The sequence below is a fragment of the Triticum urartu genome, chromosome 4A (genome assembly GCF_056163025.1).
Source record: "Triticum urartu cultivar PI428250 chromosome 4A, HENAU_Tu73, whole genome shotgun sequence".
NCBI classification, from domain to species: Eukaryota; Viridiplantae; Streptophyta; class Magnoliopsida; order Poales; family Poaceae; genus Triticum; species Triticum urartu.
The window spans coordinates 585,864,313-585,889,775 of NC_141876.1; the positions used below are offsets into that span (position 1 = coordinate 585,864,313).

A 25,463-nucleotide genomic window follows, 5' to 3' on the forward strand; every position below is an offset into this window, starting at 1 on the left:
CCTCTTAAGAGCAAAGACTTGATTAATTGCTCTTTAACTGGCTTCTCCGGATCATCCTCTGGCGGTAGGGTGAAATTTGAATTCAGCTCAGTCCAAAGATCATTTTTCTGCATATGATTGACATAAGACACCTCAGGGTCTTCTGTAGCCGGCTTTAACCATTGCTGGATGCTGATCGGGATCTTGTCCCTAACCAAAACCCCGCATTGAGTAACAAATGCGCTCTTTGTTCGGAGGGGTTCAATCGGTTGGCCGTCGGGCGCGATTGCTATGATCTCAAACTTTTCATCTGAGCTCAACTTTTTCTTCGGGCCTCGTCTCTTTACCGAAGTTGTGCTCGATCCGAAGGGCTAGAAAAAAGAACAATGACTTAATTAATATGTGTACATACCAAAACAATGAATGCCTCAATTAGCTAGTCAGCAGAAGCTTAACTAATATATATACCTGGCCAGACTCGGTTCGGTCACCGGAGACGTCATCACGGTCTCCTTCTTGCACTGGCATTGGGTCACCGGAGCCGTCCTCACGGTCTCCTTCTTGCACCGGCATTAGGTCACCGGAGCCATCATAATCATAGCCAGCTGCTTCCAGACCATCGGTGTCGTTGAGAAACAACGAGCAGACGGCATCACTTCCTCGTGCGATTATGTCCCCCAACAACTCTTCTTGTACTTCGTCTCGGGCGGTGTCCATAGTTTCTACAAATATTTACAACATGGCAATTATTATTCAAACATGACAGATGGATATATTAGTGGCAAACATAGAACTAATATTAATTAGTGGCCTCGACGCTGCTTCTCTAGGGTTTGGGGTGGCCTCGACGCTGCTTCTCTAGGGTTTGGGGTGGCCTCGACAACGCTTCAAGGATAAAAAAAGAAGGGGAAGAAGAAAAAAAGAGGAGAAGAAAGAATAGAGGAGTAAGGACTCCTCTATTCTTTCTTCTCCTCTTTTTTTCTTCTTCTTCCTCTTTTTTTATCGGGAACGAGGGTTTCCTCTACCGCTCGGCGACCCTGGACGACCCTCGTTCCCGATAAAAAAAAGAGGAAGAAGAAGAAAAAAAAAGAGGAGAAGAAAGAATAGAGGAGAAGAACTCCTCTATTCTTTCTTCTCCTCTTTTTTTCTTCTTCCTCTTCTTTTTATCCTCTTCTTCCTCTCATGTTCGACGACCCTCGACCCCTCGGCGACCCTAGACCCCCTCTCGACCCTCGACACCTTGGCGACCGTCGACCCCCTCTCGACCCTTGACCCATCGGCGACCCTAGACCCCCTCTCGACCCTCGTTCCCGATAAAAAAAGAGGAAGAAGAAGAAAAAAAAGAGGAGAAGAAAGAATAGAGGAGAAAAAAAGAGGAGAAGAAAGAATATAGGAGAAGAACTCCTCTATTCTTTCTTCTCCTCTTTTTTTCTTCTTCCTCTTCTTTTTTTATCCTCTTCTTCCTCTCATGTTCGACCCCCCCTCGTGTTGAAGTTATCGGGAGGGGGTATATCGACCCCCCACGTGTTGAAGTTATCGGGAGGGGGTATATCGACCCCACCCCACGTGTTGAAGTTATCAGGAGTTTATATCGACACGACATACGTACATGCGGGAAAATAATATTATCGGGGAGGGGGTATATAGATCGACCCCCCTCGTGTTGAAGTTATCGGGAGGGGGTATATCGACCCCCCTCGTGTTGAAGTTATCAGGAGTTTATATCGACACGACATATGTACATGGGAAAATAATATTATCGGGGAGGGGGTATATCAACTCCCCTCGTGTTGAAGTTATCGGGAGGGGGTATATCGACCCCCCCTCGTGTTGAAGTTATCGGGAGGGGGTATATCGACCCCCCCCCATGTGTCGAAGAAAAAAAAGAAGAAAAAAAGAGGAGAAGAAGAAAGGAATAGAGGAGAAGAAGAGAAAAATAGAATATATATTCTATTTTTCTCTTCTTCTCCTCTATTCCTTTCTTCTTCTCCTCTTCTTTTTCTTCTTTTTTTCTTCTTCTTATTTATTTCTCCTCGTCTTCCTCTCCCCTCTTCTTCTCCTTTCTTCCTCTTCTTATTTCCTTTTTCCTCTCATTCTTTTGCATACATATACATATAATCAGGAAAAAACAGATATATATTTGCAAAAAAACAGGGGGGCAAGAGGGGGGTGCCGGCCCTGACCAAAGCAAGAGGCGACGGCGGCGCGGGGCGGCGATGGCGAGGCAGAGGCGGGACGGCGACGGCATCGGGGTGGCGACGCGGGGCGGCGACGGTGTCGGGGCGCGACGCGGGGCGGCGACGGCGTCGAGGCGGCGCGGGGAGGTGACCGCGACGGCGCGGGGTGGCGCGCGGCGACGGGGTCGGGGCGGCGCGGGGTGGCGACGGTGTCTGGGCGGCGTGGGACGGCGTCGGAGGCAGGGGCGACGACGGCGACGGCGAGGCGCAGAGGGGCAGCCTGGCGGCATCATCGGTGCGGGATCGAACTGAACCAATTTTTTCATAAGTGTGGCTTATATAGACGGAGCATTGGTCCCGGTTCGTCCTACCAACCGGGACCAATGCCCCCTTTAGTCCCGGTTGGTGCCACCAACTGGGACCAAAGGCCTCTTTTCAGCAGCCCAAAGGGCGGGAAGCGGCGGCCTTTGGCCCCGGTTGGTGGCCCCGGTTTTGTTTTCTGCATTATTTATTTTCTTTTTTTTTGCTTTATTTTTTTAATTCTTTTTGCTTTTAGTTTTAGAAAAATTATAAACTTTCTATTAGTGCCATTAGTTTTCAAATTTGAAAACAGTTTTTTAGTTTTTTTGTTTTCTTTGTTGCTTTATTTATTTTATTTTGTTTCTACTTACAACAAAATACTTATTGTTGCCATTTTTATATTTTTTCAGTTTTTTTGTTTTGTTTTCTGTATTATTTATTTTCTTTTGTTTTTTGCTTTATTTTTTAATTCTTTTTGCTTTTAGGTCAGCAAAATTATAAACTTTCTGTTAGTGCCATTAGTTTTAGAAAAATTATAAACTTTCTGTTAGTGCCATTAGTTTTCAAATTTGAATAGTTAAAATTTGAATTCTTTGAAATTTGTGTGAATCACAAGTTTGTGATTAACTTTACTAAAAAAATGAACATAGATGCACCTATAGAGAAAATTCGACCTAAATTCATGGTTTTCAAATGAACTCTAAAAAAGTTGGCATAGCATACTCGTGTGTTACAAAGTTGGCATGGTATCATCATAATAGTTGCGGGAGAAAGTCTTCACTTTTTCTTCGCTTGAGTCATTTGCTTATTGCGCCGTAACCATGTATAATCTTCATCGTTTATCAGGATGCTTGGGTCGGCCTTGACATTGATGGGAGGAATTTCATGAAACTTTTCATAATCTTCAGACATGTCTGTCTTGCCCTCCACTCCCAGGATATCCCTTTTTCCTGAAAGAACTATGTGGCGCTTTGGCTCATCGTATGATGTATTCGCTTCCTTATCTTTTCTTTTTCTCGGTTTGGTAGACATGTCCTTCACATAGATAACATGTGCCATATCATTGGCTAGGACGAACGGTTCATCAGTGTACCCAAGATTTTTTAGATCCACTATTGTCATTCCGTACTGTGGGTCTACCTGTACCCCACCGCCTAACAGATTGACCCATTTGCACTTAAACAAAGGGACCTTAAAATCATGTCCGTAGTCAAGTTCCCATATGTCCACTATGTAACCATAATATGTGTCCTTTCCGATCTAGGTTGCTGCATCAAAGCGGACACCGCTGTTTTGGTTGGTGCTCTTTTGATCTTGGGCGATCATGTAAAATGTATTCCCATTTATCTCGTATCCTTTGTAAGTCAATAAAGTCAAAGATGGTCCCCTGGACAACAAGTACAGCTCATCACAAAAAGTGTTGTCACCTCTGAGACGTGTTTCCAACCAACTGCTGAAAGTCCTAATGTGTTCACATGTAATCTAGTTGTCGCACTGCTCCGGGTGTTTGGAGCGCAGACTGTTCTTGTGTTCATCGACATACGGGGTCACCAAGGTAGAGTTCTGTAGAACTGTGTAGTGTGCTTGAGACCAAGAATATCTGTCCCTGCATATTATTGAGTCACTTCCAAGAGTGCCTTTTCCAGTCAGTCTCCCCTCATACCGCGATTTAGGGAGACCTATCTTCTTAAGGCCAGGAATGAAGTCAACACAAAACCCGATAACATCCTCTGTTTGATGGCCAATGGAGATGCTTCCTTCTGGCCTAGCGCGGTTACAGACATATTTCTTTAGGACTCCCATGAACCTCTCAAAGGGGAACATATTGTGTAGAAATACGGGCCCCAGGATGACAATCTCATCGACTAGATGAACTAGGACGTGCATCATGATATTGAAGAAGGATGGTGGGAACACCAGCTCAAAACTGACTAGACATTGCGCCACATCACTCCTTAGCCTTGGTACGGTTTCTGGATCGATCACCTTCTGAGAGATTGCATTGAGGAATGGACATAGCTTCACAATGGCTAATCAGACGTTTTCCAGTAGAAGCCCCCTCAATGCAACCGGAAGTAGTTGCGTCATAATCACGTGGCAGTCATGAGACTTTAGGTTCTGAAACTTTTTCTCTGGCATATTTATTATTCCCTTTATATTCGATGAGAAGCCAGTCGTGACCTTCATACTGAGCAGGCATTCAAACAACATTTCTTTCTCTTCTTTCGTAAGACTGTAGCTGGCAGGACCTTTATACTGCTTCGGAGGCATGCCGTCTTTTTCGTGCAAACGTTGCAGGTCCTCCCGTGCCTCAGGTGTATCTTTTGTCTTCCCATACACACCCAAGAAGCCTAGTAGGTTCACGCAAAGGTTCTTCGTCACGTGCATCACGTCGATTGAAGAGCGGACCTCTAGTTCTTTCCAGTAGGGTAGGTTCAAAAATATAGATTTCTTCTTCCACATGGGTGCGTGTCCCTCAGCTTCATTCGGAACAGCTAGTCTGCCGGGACCTTTTCCAAAGATTACGTGTAAATCATTGACCATAGCAAGTACGTGATCACCGGTACGCACGGCGGGCTTCTTCTGGTGATCTGCCTCGCCTTTGAAATGCTTGCCTTTCTTTCGACATTGATGGTTGGTCGGAAGAAATCAACGATGGCCCAGGTACACATTCTTCCTGCAATTGTCCAGGTATATACTTTCAGTGTCATCTAAACAATGCGTGCATGCGTGGTATCCTTTGTTTGTCTGTCCTGAAAGGTTACTGAAAGCGGGCCAATCGTTGATGGTCACGAACAGCAACGCCTTTAGGTTAAATTCCTCCTGTCTGTGCTCATCCCATGTACGTACACCGTTTCCATTCCACAGATGTAAAAGTTCTTCAGCTAATGGCCTTAGGTACACATCAATGTCGTTGCCGGGTTGCTTAGGGCCTTGGATGAGAACTGGAATCATAATGAACTTCCGCTTCATGCACATCCAAGGAGGAAGGTTATACATACATAGAGTCACGGGCCAGGTGCTGTGATTGCTGCTCTGCTCCCCGAAAGGATTAATGCCATCCGCGCTTAAAGCAAACCATACATTCCTTGGGTCCTTTGCAAACTCATCCCAGTACTTTCTCTTGATTTTTCTCCACTGCGACCCGTCAGCGGGTGTTCTCAACTTCCCGTCTTTCTTCCGGTCCTCACTGTGCCATCGCATCAAATTGGCATGCTCTTCGTTTCTGAACAGACGTTTCAACCGTGGTATTATAGGAGCATACCACATCACCTTCGTAGGAACCCTCTTCCTAGGGGGCTCGCCGTCAACATCACCAGGGTCATCTCGTCTGATCTTATACCGCAATGCACCGCATACCGAGCATGCGTTCAGATCCTTGTATGCACCGCGGTAGAGGATGCAGTCATTAGGGCATGCATGTATCTTCTCCACCTCCAATCCTAGAGGGCATACGACCTTCTTTGCTGCGTATGTACTGTCGGGCAATTCGTTTTCCTTTGGAAGCTTCTTCTTCAATACTTTCAGTAGCTTCTCAAATCCTTTGTTAGCCACAGCATTCTCTGCCTTCCACTGCAGCAATTCCAGTACGGTACCGAGCTTTGTGTTGCCATCTTCGCAATTGGGGTACAACCTTTTTTTGTGATCCTCTAACATGCGATCGAACTTCAGCTTCTCCTTTTGACTTTCGCATTGCGTCCTTGCATCGACAATGACCCGGCGGAGATCATCATCATCGGGCACATCGTCTGGTTCCTCTTGATCTTCAGCAGCTTCACCCGTTGCAGCATCATTGGGCACATCGTCTGGTTCCTCTTGATCTTCACCAGCTCCCCCCGTTGCAGCATCACTGTATTTAGGGGGCACATAGTTGTCATCGTACTCTTCTTCTTCGCCGTCTTCCATCATAACACTAGTGCAGAACCGGGCAATAGCACCGGTTTGTAAGGCCCTTTAGTGCCGGTTCAGGAACCGGCACTAAAGTTTCGGCAGTAAAGGCCCCCCCCTTTAGTACCGGTTTAGCACGAACCGGTGCTAAACGGGAACCACGTGGCACGAGCCAGCTCTGGGGGCCGGGAGCCCTTTAGTACCGGTTGGTAACACCAACCGGTACTAAATGGTTGTGGGTTTTTGTTTTATTTTGTATTTTTCAATTAAATTTGTGTTATCAATTTAATTTAGGATTGTTTTACGTTATAATGAGTTGTAGTCGTCGTCATCATCATCGCATATTAATAAATAAATAAACTCTAGCTAGCTAAAAATCATCGTAGTCGTCTAATTACCACTATTTAATCATCATAGTCATTACCGCAAGCTATCTAATCATCATCAACGCTGGCTAGCTTAAAGAGGAAACATTCACTTTGTAACAGAAGCAAAGATATCATCAAGTTCAACATAATCATCACCAACATCGAAGTTCAGGACACGGACATGAGACAAGTACTAATTAAGAGCATGAACTAGTAGCTACTGATCATGCTGCTCCCTCTCAGGTAGAATAGCATAGAACATGTATAGCTCTCCTGATTCATCATACTGGAGCATGCAGATGAATCTGTCTCCTAATCTTGGGTTGCGCTTCTCCTTACTGCCCCCTAGTACTTCTCTGCGATCGTTAACAATTTCGCTCCAATCTTTCACTATTAAGCATTCTTTGCTTTCAGAAATCCTGAATGCACTCATGTGCAATGTCGGAAATCTTGGTCGTAAGCTAACCATTGACATGCGACCTTTTGCCTCGATCCACTGAGGCACAACTGTCATCGGAAGTCCCTTTTGAACAACATCTTATAGTAATTAATATACTAAGCAATGAAAGTTTAGCTTCAAAAATAATGTATGCAAAAGATGCACTAATTAAGGACAAATATTTAAAATCTTACCATCTTTTGATTATAGATGTGACCGTAGTTCAATACAATCACCATTGGTCGCACGTTTTGAGTACTAACATTTCTAAGTTTAGGAAAAAAAATTGTCTTGACAGTATTAAGATCCTCAAGCCATGAAACATAATGACTTATCTCCTCGCAGTTTAGTTGAGCCCCGGGGCAGTAGTAGGTCCTGTCTACCAAGCGCCGGACATGTTTGCTTGAACCGAAATAAGCTGACAATACAAATTAGTTGTCAACTATTTTTGAATAAACTGTATGAAAGACATAAACATATGCATGCATGGTTGAGAAAAACTCACCAAATGGTAGAACTGGAGGCGTTTGCACATCGACCCAGATGTCTATATTACCTTCAATATCATCTTCCGGACGAATATCAAAGGTGATAACCATATCAAGCTCAAATGCATAAGCCTTGCATAGTGCTTGCCAAGTTTTGCATTCAAAATGGGTGTATGTGTCTCCATTATATAATTTGACGTTGAAAGTATACCCATGCTCCGTCTTCAAGTAAACTCTCTTTACCTCCATATCATCTATAGCACTAAAACCTATCTTATCCAAGACAAAAATTCTTGCATGGCAGGGGATACGCTAGTAGAATAGTGAAAATTTAAAATTATAAGTTGAAGCAAATGAAGCATAAGTTTTGCATTCAAATAATAATTGACAAAGTGACTTACTGTATCAACTTCGAATATCTCATCCAGCTTGATGCTGAAGCGCCTACCATCAACAAGGAAATTTTGGTCGCACAGGCCGCGCTGGTCTTCACAGTGTTCGCACATAATAAAATCTTTTTCGTCGTCAGATGACATTTCCTATGTTCATATAGGTGAAACATTAAACACCTATATCTAGCCAAATATATATTCATCTAACATTTGACATTAATATATCTAACTATATATTCAATTGACATTACTATATATTTAACTTTTCTATCTAATTCATCTAACATTCGACATTAATCTAACATTTATATAAACTCAAAATTTATAAAAATTAAATAAACAGAAAAACTCATTAACAAATAATATTTTAATTAGATCATCAAATCTCATATACCTAAATTTTCTTACTAAAAATAAACTAGTTATATTAATTATTCAACTAGTTCTAATCTCATATACCTAAATTTTCTTACTAAAAATAAACTAGTTATATTAATTATTCAACTAGTTCTAATCTCATATACCTAAATTTTCTTACTAAAAATAAACTAGTTATATTAATTATTCAACTAGTTCTAATCTCTAGTTCGACAATTTTTCTATCTAGCTAGCTAATTCATCTAACATTCGACATTAATCTAACATTCGATCATCTAATTAACTTTTCTAAAAAACAGAAAATAAGTAAAAAAATGTGTGTGTGTGTATGTGTGTGTGTATGCATGTGTGTGTATATATACGTATATGTGTGTACGTATGTGTGTATGTGTGTGTGTATGCGTGTGTGTGTGGTATATGTGTGTGTGTGCGGCCCCGTACGCCGCCGCCCCGTACGTACGAGCGGGGGCGCCGACGTACGGGGCGGGGGCGCCGGTGTGTGTGTGTATGTGTGTGTATGTATGTGTGTGCGGGAGCGAGAGAGAGACGTACGGCCGCGGCGATGACGACGGATGGCGGCGGCGTTCGGGGCGGCAGCGCGAGACGACGACGACGACGGGCGGCGGCGGGGACAGCGACGATGATGACGGACGACGGTACGAGCGACGGGCGGCGACGACGGGATCGAGCGGCGCGCGCGGCGGAGGTTGGAGACGAAGTGGGGAGATGAAACTGAAATTTTCGTAAGTGCTATATATATAGGATGGGCCTTTAGTACCGGTTCGTGGCTCCAACCGGTACTAAAGGCCTATTTTCGCCAGGCCAAGCGGCGGGAAACGAAGGCCTTTAGTACCGGTTGGAGCCACCAACCGGTACTAAAGTGGGGCCTTTAGTACCGGTTGGAGCCACCAACCTGTACTAAAGGCCTTGCGCTGCCACCCCAAAGTTTAGTCCCACCTCGCCCGGCGCAGGGCAGCCGCACTGGTTTATAAATCCAGCCGCGGCTACCTCTTTGAACTCCTCTATATAGCAGGCTTCTCGGCCTAATTAATTAGGGCATGCTACCCTGTGAGCCTGCTGGCCCGCCTGGGCCTGCATTTGCACACCCTAGGTCTGGCAGGCCCACTGGGCAGCGTGCCAACAAATTTTTTATATAGTTTTTTCTTTTCTGCATTACTTATTTTCTTCTATTTATTTTTGAGTAGTTTTTTATATAGTTTTTTCTTTTCTGCATTATTTATTTTCTTCTATTTATTTTCTTCTGGAAATTGAATGCTGCATACTGAACAATTAGGTAAATGACCGAAAACAACAAATGATGTCAGAACATGTTGGAAATTGATGACGTCGTATTAAATGCTGCATACTGAACACAAAAGAAGTCCGGAGTTTAAATAAGTTATTAAAAATAAAAAAGAGGTGCAATGCTGGTTAATTTGCTTCAAGCCTTTCGGAATAGTGTAGACTGCACTGCACATAGCTCAGTGCAATCTATGCTATTCCGCAAGGCTTGAAGCTAATCAACATGGATCACAAGATAGTTTGGTTAAATTGCATTACTTGTAAGTCAGTTAACATGGATGCTTATGATGCAAGAGCAATAACAAAAGTGAAAATTTGGCACAAATAGGTAGTTGTGTAACTAAAATAGGTAGGAAGAGAGATCGATAGCTCTTATGTCACAAAAAAGAAGTTGTATCAAACCTTTTATGTCGGATCTAGAACAAACCAATCGGTATCGCCATCATACAGCCCAACCGTTGCTCGTGATGCATATATATGCATATCAAATGCACGGTTGGACGTATGATGGCGAATCCGAATGATTTGTATTCAGTCGATGAACTGGTAGATGTATGCAGTCGATGAACTGGTAGATGTATGTAGTCGATGAACTGAAAGACTTATGCAGGGAAGGCGAGAGGTGGGCTATATATAGGGTCGTCTGGCTCACAAAGTGATTGTGGTAGTTTCGATCCAACGACTCACATGAGCTATGAAGAAACACACCCTTGATCCAACAACTCACAAGAGCTAGAAAGAAACACACGATCCATGTGATTCTTCCTGATTGGTGGGATGCACATTAGTACCCACTCCGTACTCTGAAACCCTGATACTCGGAAAGAGTTTGTCCAGTTTGTACACGAAGTGCGTCCAGTTTTTGCCGTGACCCTCTCTACTCTTTCGCGCATGCTATGCGGGTGATATGATGATACCATGCCAAGTTTCAACATTTTCAGGATTCATTTTGTAGTGATTTTCAATTTCACGGTCATTTAGCTCTCTAAACAATTAGGTAAATGACCGAAAAACAACAAATGATGTCAGAACATGTTGGAAATTGATGACGTCGCTTTAAATGCTGCATACTAAACACAAAAGAAGTCCGGAGTTCAAATAAGTTTAAAAAACATTGAAGTGGCCATGTAACAGATGAGTTCTCGTCCGAAACCCTGATACTCGGAAAGAGTATGTCCAGTTTGTACACGAAGTGCGTCCAGTTTTTGCCGTGACCCTCTCTACTCTTTCGCGTATGCTATGCGGGTGATATGATGATACCATGCCAAGTTTCAACATTTTCAGGATTCATTTTGTAGTGATTTTTAATTTCACGGTCATTTAGCTCTCTAAACAATTAGGTAAATGACCGAAAAACAACAAATGATGTCAGAACATGTTGGAAATTGATGACGTCGCTTTAAATACTGCATACTGAACACAAAAGAAGTCCGGAGTTTAAATAAGTTAATAAAAATAAAAAAGAGGTGCAATGCTAGTTAATTTGCTTCAAGCCTTTCGGAATAGTGTAGACTGCACTGCACATAGCTCAGTGCAATCTATGCTATTCCGCAAGGCTTGAAGCTAATCAACATGTAGATGAGCATTGCAACTCTTCGTCATTGTCTATGCACTCACGGCTTATAAACCGCTCATACTGCCTCTCTCTTGGCAAGGTGGGACTAAAAACAGCTTGCCAGAACCTCATTAGTACCGGTTCGTGGTACGAACCGGCACTAAATGGTGATGGTGGGGCCATAGCCTGACCGCAGGCTGACATAGCCTCTTTAGTACCGGTTCGTGGCATGAACCGGTACTAAAGGTTTGCCACGAACCGGTACTATTGATCGCCGCCACGAACCGGCACTAATGTACACATTAGTGACGGCTCTAATTCAAACCGGCACTAATGTGCTTCACGTTTGACCCTTTTTCTACTAGTGTAACCCCTATTTATCCGTGCCTCGTCCAAACATTATAGTGTGGCATGAAACCCTTGTAAAGCAGGTGGGAGTGAAGGATTTTCCGGTTAGAGTAAGACCTCGTATTCCCACATTCAGTGCATGGACAACACATAAAACCATTCTGCTTGTTTGCCTCAGCCGCATCAAGAAACTCATGCACGCCCTTAATGTACTCGGAGGTGTGTCTATCACCGTACATCCATTGCCGGTTCATCTGCGTGCGTTATATATAATTAAGTGTCCAAATTAATAGAAGTTCATCGTCACATTAAAACCAAAGTACATACATAGTTCTCATCTAACAACATATAGCTCTCCAGAGCATCTAATTGAAGGAAATATGCCCTAGATGCAATAATAAAGTTATTATTTATTTCCTTATATCATGATAAATGTTTATTATTCATGCTAGATTTGTATTAACCGGAAACATAATACATGTGTGAATACATAGACAAACAGAGTGTCACTAGTATGCCTCTACTTGACTAGCTCGTTGATCAAAGATGGTTATGTTTCCTAACCATAGACATGAGTTGTCATTTGATTAACGGGATCACATCATTAGGAGAATGATGCGATTGACTTGACCCATTCTGTTAGCATAGCACTTGATCGTTTAGTTTGTTGCTATTGCTTTCTTCATGACTTATACATGTTCCTATGACTATGAGATTATGCAACTCCCGTTTACCGGAGGAACACTTTGTGTGCTACCAAACGTCACAACGTAACTGGGTGATTATAAAGGTGCTCTACAGGTGTCTCCAAAGGTACTTGTTGGGTTGGCGTATTTCGAGATTAGGATTTGTCACTCCGATTGTCGGAGAGGTATCTCTGGGCCCTCTCGGTAATGCACATCACTTAAGCCTTGCAAGCATTGCAACTAATGAGTTAGTTGCAGGATGATGTATTACGGAACGAGTAAAGAGACTTGCCGGTAACGAGATTGAACTAGGTATTGAGAAACCGACGATCGAATCTCGGGCAAGTAACATACCGATGACAAAGGGAACAACGTATGTTGTTATGCGATCTGACCGATAAAGATCTTCGTAGAATATGTAGGAACCAATATGAGCATCCAGGTTCCGCTATTGGTTATTGACCGGAGACGTGTCTCGGTCATGTCTACATTGTTCTCGAACCCGTAGGGTCCGCACGCTTAACGTTATGATGGCAGTTTCATTATGAGTTTATATATTTTGATGTACCGAAGGTTGTTCGGAGTCCCGGATGTGATCACGGACTTGACGAGGAGTCTCGAAATGGTAGAGACATAAAGATCGATATATTGGACGACTATATTTGGACACCGGAAAGGTTCCGGGTAAGATTGGGACAATACCGGATCACCGGGAGGTTATCGGAACCCCCCGGGAGGTATATGGGCCTTATTGGGCCTTAGTGGAAAGGAGGGGAAAGGAGCAAGGGAGGGGGCGCCCCCCCCAAGCCCAATCCGAATTGGCAAGGGGGCCGGCCCCCCCTTTCCTTCCTCCCTCCTTCCTCTTCCTTCCCTCTCCTACTCCTAATAGGAAAAAGGGGAGTCCTACTCCCGGTGGGAGTTGGACACCCCCCCTTGGGCGCGCCACCCTCCTTGGCCGGCCCCCTCCTCCACTCCTTTATATACAGGGGCAGGGGGGCACCCCAGAGACACAACAATTGATCATTGATCTCTTAGCCGTGTGCGGTGCCCCCCTCCACCATAATCCTTGATAATATTGTAGCGGTGCTCAGGCGAAGTCCTGCGATGGTAGAACATCAAGATCGTCACCACGCCGTCGTGCTGACGGAACTCATCCCTGACACTTTGCTGGATCGGAGTCCGGGGATCGTCATCGAGCTGAACGTGTGCAAAAACTCGGAGGTGTCGTAGTTTCGGTGCTTGATCTGTCAGGCCGTGAAGACGTACGACTACATCAACCGCGTTGTTATAACGCTTCCGCTTCCGGTCTACGAGGGTACGTAGACAACACTCTCTCCTCTCGTTGCTATGCATCACCATGATCTTGCGTGTGCGTAGGAAATTTTTTGAAATTACTACGTTCCCCAACAGTGGCATCCGAGCCTAGGTTTTATGCGTTGATGTTATATGCACGAGTAGAACACAAGTGAGTTGTGGGCGATATAAGTCATACTGCTTACCAGCATGTCATACTTTGGTTCGGCGGTATTGTTGGATGAAGCAGCCTGGACCGACATTATGCGTACGCTTACGCGAGACTGGTTCTACCGACGTGTTTTGCACACAGGTGGCTAGCGGGTGTCAGTTTCTCCAACTTTAGTTGAACTGATTGTGGCTACGCACGGTCCTTGCGAAGATTAAAACAGCACCAACTTGACAAACTATCGTTGTGGTTTTGATACGTAGGTAAGACCGGTTCTTGCTAAGCCCGTAGCAGCCACGTAAAACTTGCAACACAAAGTAGAGGACGTCTAACTTGTTTTTGAAGGGCATGTTGTGATGTGATATGGTCAAGACATGATGCTAAATTTTATTGTATGAGATGATCATGTTTTGTAACCGAGTTATCGGCAACTGGAGGAGCCATATGGTTGTCGCTTTATTGTATGCAATGCAATCACGCTGTAATGCTTTACTTTATCACTAAGCGGTAGCGATAGTCGTGAAAGCATAAGATTGGCGAGACGACAACGATGCTACGATGGAGATCAAGGTGTCGCGCCGGTGACGATGGTGATCATAACGGTACTTCGGAGATGGAGATCACAAGTACAAGATGATGATGGCCATATCATATCACTTATATTGATTGCATGTGATGTTTATCTTTTATGCATCTTATCTTGCTTTGATTGACGGTAGCATTATAAGATGATCTCTCACTAAATTTCAAGATAAAAGTGTTCTCCCTGAGTATGCACCGTTGCCAAAGTTCGTCGTGCCCAGACACCACGTGATGATCGGGTGTGATAAGCTCTACGTCCATCTACAACGGGTGCAAGCCAGTTTTGCACACGCAGAATACTCAGGTTAAACTTGACGAGCCTAGCATATGCAGATATGGCCTCGGAACACTGAGACCGAAAGGTTGAGCGTGAATCATATAGTAGATATGATCAACATAAGTGATGTTCACCATTGAAAGCTACTCCATTTCACGTGATGATCGGTTATGGTTTAGTTGATTTGGATCACGTGATCACTTAGAGGATTAGAGGGATGTCTATCTAAGTGGGAGTTCTTAAGTAATATGATTAATTGAACTTAAATTTATCATGAACTTAGTCCTGGTAGTATTAGCATATCTATGTTGTAGATCAATAGCTCGCGTTTAGCTCCCCTTTTTATTTTTGATATGTTCCTAGAGAAAACTAAGTTGAAAGGTGTTAGTAGCAATGACGCAGATTGGATCCGTGATCTGAGGTTTATCCTCATTGCTACACAGAAGAATTATGTCCTTGATGCACCGCTAGGTGACAAACCTATTGCAGGAGCAGATGCAGATGTTATGAACATTTGGCTAGCTCAATATGATGACTACTTGATATTTTAGTGCACCATGCTTAAACGGCTTAGAATCGGGACTTCAAAGACGTTTTGAACGTCATGGACCATATGAGATGTTCCAGGAGTTGAAGTTAATATTTCAAGCAAATACCCGAGTTGAGAGATATGAAGTCTCCAACAAGTTCTATAGCTAAAAGATGGAGGAGAATAGCTCAAGCAGTGAGCATGTGCTCAGATTGTCTGGGTACTACAATCGCTTGAATCAAGTGGAAGTTAATCTTCTAGATAAAATAGTGATTGACAGAATTCTCTAATCACCATCACCAAGTTAGTAGAACTTCGTGATGAACTATAGTATGCAAGGGATGACGAAAACAATTCCCAAGCTCTTCGTGATGCTGAAATCGACGAAGGTAGAAATCAAGAAAATCATCAAGTGTTGATGGTTGACAAGACCACTAGTTTCAAGAAAAGGACAAAGGGAACAAAGGGGAACTTCAAGAAGAACGGCAAACAAGTTGCTGCTCAAGTGAAAAAACCCAAGTCTGGACCTAAGCCTGAAACTGAGTGCTTCTACTGCAAAGGGACTGGTCATTGGAAGCGGAACTACCCCAAGTAATTGGCGGATAAGACGGATGGCAAAGTGAACATAGGTATATTTGATATACATGTTATTGATGTGTACTTCACTAGTGTTTATAGCAACCCCTTGGTATTTGATACTGGTTCAGTTGCTAAGAGTAGTAACTCGAAATGGGAGTTGCAAAATAAACAGAGACTAGTTAAGGGTGAAGTGACGATGTGTGTTGGAAGTGGTTCCAAGATTGATATGATCATCATTGCACACTCCCTATACTTTCGGGATTAGTGTTGAACCTAAATAAATGTTATTTGGTGTTTGCGTTAAGAATAAATATGATTGGATAATGTTTATTGCAATACGGTTATTCATGTAAGTTAGAGAATAATTGTTGTTCTGTTTACATGAATAAAACCTTCTATGGTCATACACCCAATGAAAATGGTTTGTTGGATCTCGATCGTGGTAATACACATTTTCATAATATTGAAGCCAAAAGATGCAAAGTTAATAATGATAGTGCAACTTATTTGTGGCACTGCCGTTTAGGTCATATTGGTGTAAAGCGCATGAAGAAAATCCATGCTGATTGGCTTTTGGAATCACTTGATTATGAATCAGTTGATGCTTGCGAACCATGCCTCATGGGCAAGATGACTAAGACTCAGTTCTCAGGAACAATGGAGCGAGCAACAGATTTGTTGGAAATCATACATACTGATGTATGTGGTCCAATGAATATTGAGGCTCGCGGCAGGTATCATTATTTTCTGATCTTCACAGATGATTTGAGAAGATATGAGTATATCTACTTGATGAAACACAAGTCTGAAATATTTGAAAAGTTCAAAGAATTTCAAAGTGAACTGGAGAATCATCGTAACAAAAATAAAAATTTCTATGATATGATCGCAGAAGTAAAATATTTGAGTTACGAGTTTGGCCTTTAGTTAAAACAATGTGAAATAGTTTCACTACTCACGCCACCTGGAACACCACAGTATAATGGTGTGTCCGAACGTTGTAACAGTGCTTTATTAGATATGGTGCGATCTATGATGTCTCTTACCGATTAACACTATCGTTTTGGGGTTATCCATTAGAGACATCTACATTCACGTTAAATAGGGCACCATCTAAATCCATTGAGACAACGCCATATGAAATGTGGTTTGGCGAGAAACCTAAGCTGTCGTTTCTTAAAGTTTGGGACTGCGATGCTTATGTGAAAAAGTTTGAACTTGATAAGCTCGAACCCAAATCGGAGAAGTAAATCTTCATAGGATACCCAAAAGAAAATGTTGGGTACACCTTCTATCACAGATCCGAAGGCAAGATATTCATTGCTGAGAATGGATCCTTTCTAGAGAAGGAGTTTCTCTCGAAAGAAGTGAGTGGGAGGAAAGTAGAACTTGATGAGGTAACTGTACCTGCTCCCTTATTGGAAAGTAGTTCATCACAGAAATCTGTTCCTGTGACTACTACACCAATTAGTGAGGAAGCTAATGATGATGATCATGTAACTTCAGATCAAGTTACTACCGAACCTTGTAGGTAAACGAGACAGAGATCTGCACCAGAGTGCTACGGTAATCCAGTTCTGGAAGTCATGTTACTAGACCATGACGAACTTGCGAACTATGAGGAAGCGATGATGAGCCCAGATTCCGCGAAATGGCTTGAGGCCATGAAATCTGAGATGAGATCCATGTATGAGAACAAAGTATGGACTTTGATTGACTTGCCCATTGATCGGCGAGCCATTAAGATTAAATGGATCTTCAAGAGGAAGACGGACGCTGATAGTAGTGTTACTATCTACAAAGCTAGAATTATCGCAAAAGGTTTTCGACAAGTTCAAGGTGTTGACTACGATGAGAGTTTCTCACTCGTATCTATGCTTAAGTCTGTCCGAATCATGTTAGCAATTGCCACATTTTATGAAATCTGGTAAATGGATAAACAAAACTACATTCCTTAATGGATTTATTAAACAAGAGTTGTATATGATGCAACAAGAAAGTTTTGTCAATCCTAAAGGTGCTAACAAAATCTGCAAGCTCCAGCGATCCATCTATGGACTGGTGCAAGCATCTCGGAGTTGGAATATATGCTTTGATAAGTTGATCAAAGCATATAGTTTTATACAGACTTGAAGTGGAGCCTGTATTTACAAGAAAGTGAGTGGGAGCACTATAGCATTTTTGATAAGTATATGTGAAAGACATATTGTGGATCGCAGATAATGTAGAATTATTCTACAAAGCATAAATGAGTGTTTGAAAGGAGTTTTTCAAAGAAAGACCTCGGTAAAGCTGCTTACATATTGAGCATCAAGATCTATAGAGATAGACCAAGACGCTTGATAAGTTTTTCAATGAGTACATACCTTGACAAGATTTTGAAGTAGTTCAAAATGGAACAATCAAAGAAAGAGTTCTTGTCTGTGTTACAAGGTGTGAAGTTGAGTAAGACCCAAAACCCGACCACGGCAGAAGATAGAGAGAGAATGAAAGTCATTCCCTATGCCTCAGCCATAGGTTCTATAAAGTATGCCATGCTGTGTACCAGACCTATTGTATACCCTGCCCTGAGTTTGGCAAGGAAGTAAAATAGTGATCTAGGAGTAGATCACTGGACATTGGTCAAAATTATCCTTAGTGGAATAAGGATATGTTTCTCGATTATGGAGGTGACAAAAGGTTCGTCGTAAAGGGTTACGTCGATGCAAGTTTTGACACTGATCCAGATGACTCTAAGTCTCAATCTGGATACATATTGAAAGTGGGAGAAATTAGCTAGAGTAGCTCCATGCAGAGCATTGTTGACATAGAAATTTGCAAAATACGTATGGATATGAATGTGGCAGACCCGTTGACTAAATTTCTCTCACAAGCAAAACATGATCACACCTTAGTACTCTTTGGGTGTTAATCACATAGCAATGTGAACTACATTATTGACTCTAGTAAACCCTTTGGGTGTTGGTCACATGTCGATGTGAACTATGGGTGTTAATCACATGGTGATGTGAACTATTGGTATTAAATCACATGGCGATGTGAACTAGACTATTGACTCTAGTGCAAGTGGGAGACTGAAGGAAATATGCCCTAGAGGCAATAATAAAGTTATTATTTATTTCCATATATCATGATAAATATTTATTATTCATGCTAGAATTGTATTAACCGGAAACATAATACATGTGTGAATACATAGACAAACAGAGTGTCACTAGTATGCCTCTACTTGACTAGCTCGTTGATCAAAGATGGTTATGTTTCCTAACCATAGACATGAGTTGTCATTTGATTAACGGGATCACATCAGGAGAATGATGTGATTGACTTGACCCATTCCGTTAGCATAGCACTTGATCGTTTAGTTTGTTGCTATTGCTTTCTTCATGACTTATACATGTTCCTATGACTATGAGATTATGCAACTCCCGTTTACCGGAGGAACACTTTGTGTGCTACCAAACGTCACAACGTAACTGGGTGATTATAAAGGTTCTCTACAGGTGTCTCCGAAGGTACTTGTTGGGTTGGCGTATTTCGAGATTAGGATTTGTCACTCCGATTGTCGGGCAGGTATCTCTGGGCCCTCTCGGTAATGCACATCACTTAAGCCTTGCAAGCATTGCAACTAATGAGTTAGTTGCAGGATGATGTATTACGGAACAAGTAAAGAGACTTGACGGTAACGAGATTGAACTAGGTATTGAGATGCCGATGATCGAATCTCGGGCAAGTAACATACCGATGACAAAGGGAACAACGTATGTTGTTATGCGATCTGACCGATAAAGATCTTCGTAGAATATGTAGGAACCAATATGAGCATCCATGTTCTGCTATTGGTTATTGACCGGAGACGTGTCTCGGTCATGTCTACATTGTTCTCGAACCCGTAGGGTCCGCACGCTTAACGTTACGATGACAGTTTCATTATGAGTTTATATATTTTGATGTACCGAAGGTTGTTCGGAGTCCCGGATGTGATCACGGACTTGACGAGGAGTCTCGAAATGGTAGAGACATAAAGATCGATATATTGGACGACTATATTTGGACACCGGAAAGGTTCCGGGTAAGATTGGGACAATACCGGATCACCGGGAGGTTATCGGAACCCCCGGGAGGTATATGGGCCTTATTGGGCCTTAGTGGAAAGGAGGGGAAAGGAGCAAGGGAGGGGGCGCGGCCCCCCAAGCCCAATCCGAATTGGGAAGGGGGCCGGCCACCCTTTCCTTCCTCCCTCCTTCCTCTTCCTTCTCTCTCCTACTCCTAATAGGAAAAAGGGCAGTCCTACTCCCGGTGGGAGTTGGACTCCCCCCCTTGGGCGCGCCACCCTCCTTGGTCGGCCCCCTCCTCCACTCCTTTATATACGGGGGCAGGGGGGCACCCCAGAGACACAACAATTGATCATTGATCTCTTAGCCGTGTGCGGTGCCCCCCTCCACCATAATCCTTGATAATATTATAGCGGTGCTTAGGCGAAGCCCTGCGACGGTAGAACATCAAGATCGTCACCACGCCGTCGTGCTGCCGGAACTCATCCCCGACACTTTGCTGGATCGGAGTCCGGGGATCGTCATCGAGCTAAACGTGTGCAAAAACTCGGAGGTGCCATAGTTTCGGTGCTTGATCGGCCGGGCCGTGAAGACGTACGACTACATCAACCGCGTTGTTATAACGCTTCCGCTTCCGGTCTACGAGGGTACGTAGACAACACTCTCCCCTCTTGTTGCGGTGCATCACCATGATCTTGCGTGTGCGTAGGAATTTTTTTGAAATTACCACGTTCCCCAACACTAATTAATTAAACCATACATTGAAACTATGTAAAACATTTCAATGCGAAAACAAATGCGATCATAATCGCAACCAAGGTAACAATTGATCCAACGGCATAATGATACCAAGCCTCGGTATGAATGGCATATTTTCTAATCTTTCTAATCTTCAAGCGCATTGCGTCCATCTTGATCTTGTGATCATCGACGACATCCGCAACATGCAACTCCAATATCATCTTCTCCTCCTCAATTTTTTTATTTTTTCCTTCAACAAATTGTTTTCTTCTTCAACTAAATTTAACCTCTCGACAATAGGGTCGGTTGGAATTTCCGATTCACATACATCCTACATAAATAAAATCTATGTCACGTTGGTCGGCATAATTTTTATAAACAATAAATGAACCAATAGATATAAAGATAATATATATACCACATCCGAATCATAGACAGGACGAGGGCCGACGGGGGCGGATACCAAAACCATCGCACTATATAAGATGCAATAATAAAAGTAAGAAAATAATACAAGTATCTATGTAACATACAAGTAAGAATATTTTTTCCTTTCAAAAAGAAGATAAGAACAAGAGGCTCACCACGGTGGTGCCGGCGATGAGCTCGGCGCGGGTGATCGACGACGGTGAAGACGGGGACGGGGCGTGACGGACCGCTAAACCTAGACAAATATTGAGGAAAATGGAGTTTGAAGATCGAGCTTGGAGAGGAGAAAGCTTAAGTAGTGTGGCTCGGGCATTCCATCGAACACCTTGTGTGCATAGGAGATGAGCTAGAGCACCACCAAGCCCTCTCCCCCTCGGCCAGAAAAAAACAGAGCAGTGTGCTCTGCTCTTACGCGAGGGGGTATATATAGGCACATCATTGGTCCCGGTTGGTGGCATGAACCGGGACTAAAGGGGAGCCTTTGGACCCGGTTCGTGCCACCAACCGGGACCAATGATGGTGGGCCAGGAGCGAGGCCATTGGTCCCGGTTCGTCCCACCAACCGGAACCAAAAGGTCCAGACGAACCGAGACCAATGGCCCACGTGGCCCGGCCGGCCCCCTGGGCTCACGAACCGGGTCCAATGCTCTCATGGGTCCCGGTTCTAGACTGAACCGAGACTAATGGGCTGACCCGGCCTGGACTGTTGTCCTCTTTTCTACTAGTGAGGCCTTATACAATGGAAGATGCTTAGAGGGATGTTTAGAAAAATAAACCGGATTTTTCTAAAGCATCGGTGCTTATTTGTACAGGGTAGACGCTAGCCTGTACAAATAAGCATCAGTGCTTAAAAAATCTTGATTTATTTCTTTAAGCACCTCTTCTAAACACCTCCTATTGTACAAAGCCTCATTACGTGAACAATCGGCTGCTTGACTCACGACTGCTTGACTGACGAGTGGGCCCCTGCTCGAACTCACACAGTGACACTAAAGCCTTCGTCCTCTCCAGCGGCCTCCTCTCGTATCGACATCCTGCTGCTGCCTCTCACACAAATCTCAAACCCTACCTTGCTCGCTATCCTTCCAGATCCCGGGCTCCCCTCGCGCCCCGCCCCTCCCCGGCCGCCATGCGGATCCGCAGGTCCGCCTCCCGCCTGCTTGGCTCCGCCGTCTCGGGCTCCTGCACGGAGCCGCCCCGAATCGAGCCGCCCCCGCCCCCGCCGCCAGCCCCAGCCCCAGCCCACGAATCCGGCGCCGGGTTCGTGGGGCCGAAGACTTCCTCCGGCGGGGAGCCCTGCTGCGAGCTCAGCCGGTCGCCATGGGACCTCATGGCGCAGCTCGACCTCTCGGATCCCCAGGTAATTTCCTCACCACCCGACCCCCTCGCTCCTTGCCCCGTGCTCTCCCGCCTGGCCGCAGCTTTGTAGCATTCCCGTGACGCCCTGTAGCAGCTAGCATGCCCGCCTCGCTACCTAGCTCGCCTCTGCGGAGGTTACCATTCGGGGTCTGGACCATGTCGCTAGGGTTCCGCTCCCCCAACCCGCGTGGTGCGGGGTCGAGGTCTAGCCGTAGGGCGCGTCAGTTAGCTCCCTCGCGGTAATCTGTGATCGTCTGGCGGCGGCGCGGCGGCTAATCGGGCTGCAAGTTCATCTGTCGGTCGTGAGCCCTACCAACCCGCCCCCCATTTCAGTTCAGCAATATCAGTAGCAGTAGCCGCTAGCTCTTTTCGTTCTTTAACGTTTATTTTCCGAATTACCATCTCATTCAGGTGGAGAAGCTCTTCGTGGAGACTTGCTTCATGAGTGTTTCCTGGCGAGGTAGCTGGCTCTTCCCATCAAGCATTACCATGCCTACTGGCTCCATCAAGGAGGAGGAAGACTTGACCGTAGATATGGTTGACGGGGTCATCTTGAAACTGCACAAAGCTGTGGAAAAGATGGAGAGGAAGCCGAAGCCAAATAAGGGGTTCAAAGTGCAGAAAGGAGTGTGGAGGTGCCGGAAGAATGACGGCAAGAGGTGGTGCTGCCAGCGGCCCGCGAGTGAGCCCAACTCCTACTGCCCGTACCACTTGGACCAGAAGCCCCCCGTCAGCGACAAGCCACGTAGACAGAGGCCCGACATCGACCTGGGCGAGGGGTTCTACTACTATGCGGGGTTCGGCCCCGGCACCAAGAAGCGCCGCACGTCATGCAGCGACAGCGTGCCAGAACCTATTCTGCTTGCTGAATCTCTGAAAGAGGAGGCACCATCTGAAATGCAACTTAATTTTAGTGCTTGTCAGGTACAAGTGAATGAATCAGACCATCAATCAGTGCTCCCGCCATCAGCACACGTCGTCGACGAGCCTGGCACCGCTAGGATGGTGGGCTGTGACAAGGAGAGCAGTGATGATGGCATGCAGGAACTTCCACTGCCTGCTAAACAACCAAAAGAGGAGGCACAGTCCGAAATGCAACTTAATTTTAGTGCAGGTCAGGAACAAGCTGATGACTCAAACCATCAAGAAGCAGCGGCATCAGTACGTGTAGTCAACAAGCCTACGGGCAACGACGGCACCACTGGGATCGCAGGCTGGGACGAGGAGAGCAGCGATGAGGAAGCGCTTGGCTGCAATGGCAAACAACCCTGCGGCACCAAGAGGAAGGGCCCGTTCAAGAAGAGGTGGAGGAAGCCTGTGAAAGCCCGGTCGCTCAAGTCACTGATGATGTCGTAGTGCCTGACTCTCATAGGTTTAGTAGTTAGCTCAGCTTAGTCTGCTCCAGTTTTGGTGCTGAGTTGCAATGTACAAACTGTCCGTAGCATATTTCTTGTGTGTGTACTGTACTGTTTTAACTCTGTGTGCGGCCGTTAGATCAAACTGATTTTTTTTAAAGCTGTCGTTTAATCCTCATGGGTGAGAAGCAGCCACTGTTTTCTTAGTCCTGTGATTCAGTTACCTGACACGTCCAGTGGATGGCCTAATTCAGTCCAGCAATGTGTGCCTGAATGTACTTCAATACGTACAGGTTACCTGCATATATATCCGATCTCCCAATTGATGGCTGCAATTGATGCATGACTGCTAGCTCCGGATGGAAAGAGAAGAGTACACGAATTCACAATGTTTGCATCACTCTTAAAGTCTTAATACAACTCTCTTAAGAACAATATATATAACTGAGACTTAGTAACGTGCTTGAGATGTACTGTCACGGGCGTTGGTACAGAAAAACCTAGGAGCTCCCAACACTTGGTATATGTACGTGTTGGTTGGCGTCGCCAAACAACATTCACTGGAAAAGAACATTTTGGATTTTCTTGGGTTTATTCCGGCCTTTCCGACAATTTGCTTTTGGTAGGAGATGATGTTTCTGTCAACTACAAGGCATTTGTGGTGACTTTGTACTTATTGATTTTTTTTTTGCGAATTGCTGAAACTTTGGGTAGTGTCAGCTGTGTCAAGTTGCAAAATTTGTAGTGAAATCTTTTCTTCCTTTTGGTGAAATCAAGGAAAGACTCTTTCATCCAAAAAAAATATTGGCTATAGTTTGATAATCATGCAGAACGAGGTGCTTGCAAGAATGGATTGTGATACAGAACCATCAAGAGATCTTCCTTTGCATTTAACAAGTGAGAAAAGTGTGCAAATTACAGTGATATGGCAAGGCCATAGAAAGGAGAAAAAAACCTCGTGTTGTACAAGACACTCTTTATCCGGCCTAATTACACAATGAAAGCCCCCCCCCCCCCCCCCAAGCAGCTTAATTTCATCATTGATAAATGCAACAATAGCTGAAGGTGTGGCTTCCTTTTGCTCGAGATTATACGATGAGATATTGAGTAGCCCTGCCCTAGCTTATATAAGATACTGGAGGCCTAGGATTATAAGAGTGCGACTCAGATACCAGAGGTTTAGGATTACAAGAGTTCTAGTCGGCTCCGACGGTGGAGAGGAGTCCTCCGCGGATACGGAGTCCTTGTCTTTAATGCAAGGCTTCCATAGTCTTCTTATTATTTCCATGGGCTGCCCAAAGTGGCCTAAGATGGAACCTAAAGGGGTCCTCAGCCAGGCCCACCAGGCCGAGAGTCGACGTGGTGAGAGGCCCCTTAGTCAGGACACCGTCAATGGGTTCCATCCAATGTTTCAGCAGAGATACATTCGGCTCTCAATTTGATGAACCGGTTTTGTTTTTTCGAAGATCAACAGATCAAACGGAACAAACATAAATAATTCAATGCTGAACATTTGGCATACTTTTTCATTGTCCATTTCCCATAACCACTTACACAACAAAACATATGTGCACTATCTCCAATGGCGATTCATTGATTGAGGTCACTTTTCCACAATAATCATTTCCTCGAGAAATCAATCCTTATACATGGTCCTTTTGTAATTTCATACATGGATATCATGTAATAATGATGTTACGCATATAGAACTTGAGCAAGATTACCCCCCCCCCCCCCCCCCCGCGCGTGCGAAACTAAGGAGTTTCTGTTGCCAGGTCCCTAATTTATTATCTAC

General features: G+C 44.4%; 1 protein-coding gene and 1 long non-coding RNA gene across 2 annotated transcripts; one reads left to right on the forward strand and one right to left on the reverse strand.

Annotated features, from left to right (window-relative positions):
• Positions 1–20,628: 20,628 nt before the first annotated feature.
• On the reverse strand, positions 20,629–21,404 carry LOC147976860 (uncharacterized). Its single transcript, XR_015602181.1, has 3 exons — positions 21,110–21,404; positions 20,944–21,001; positions 20,629–20,856 (listed from the first exon to the last, which is right to left on the reverse strand). It is a non-coding gene; the product is annotated as an uncharacterized LOC147976860 (long non-coding RNA).
• Positions 21,405–22,042: 638 nt separating this feature from the next.
• On the forward strand, positions 22,043–23,846 carry LOC147976861 (uncharacterized). Its single transcript, XM_087519080.1, has 2 exons — positions 22,043–22,314; positions 22,725–23,846. The coding sequence occupies exons 1-2, from the start codon at positions 22,084–22,086 to the stop codon at positions 23,667–23,669; spliced, it is 1,176 nt and encodes a 391-aa protein (XP_087375206.1). The 5' UTR covers positions 22,043–22,083; the 3' UTR covers positions 23,670–23,846.
• The last annotated feature ends 1,617 nt before the right edge of the window (positions 23,847–25,463 follow it).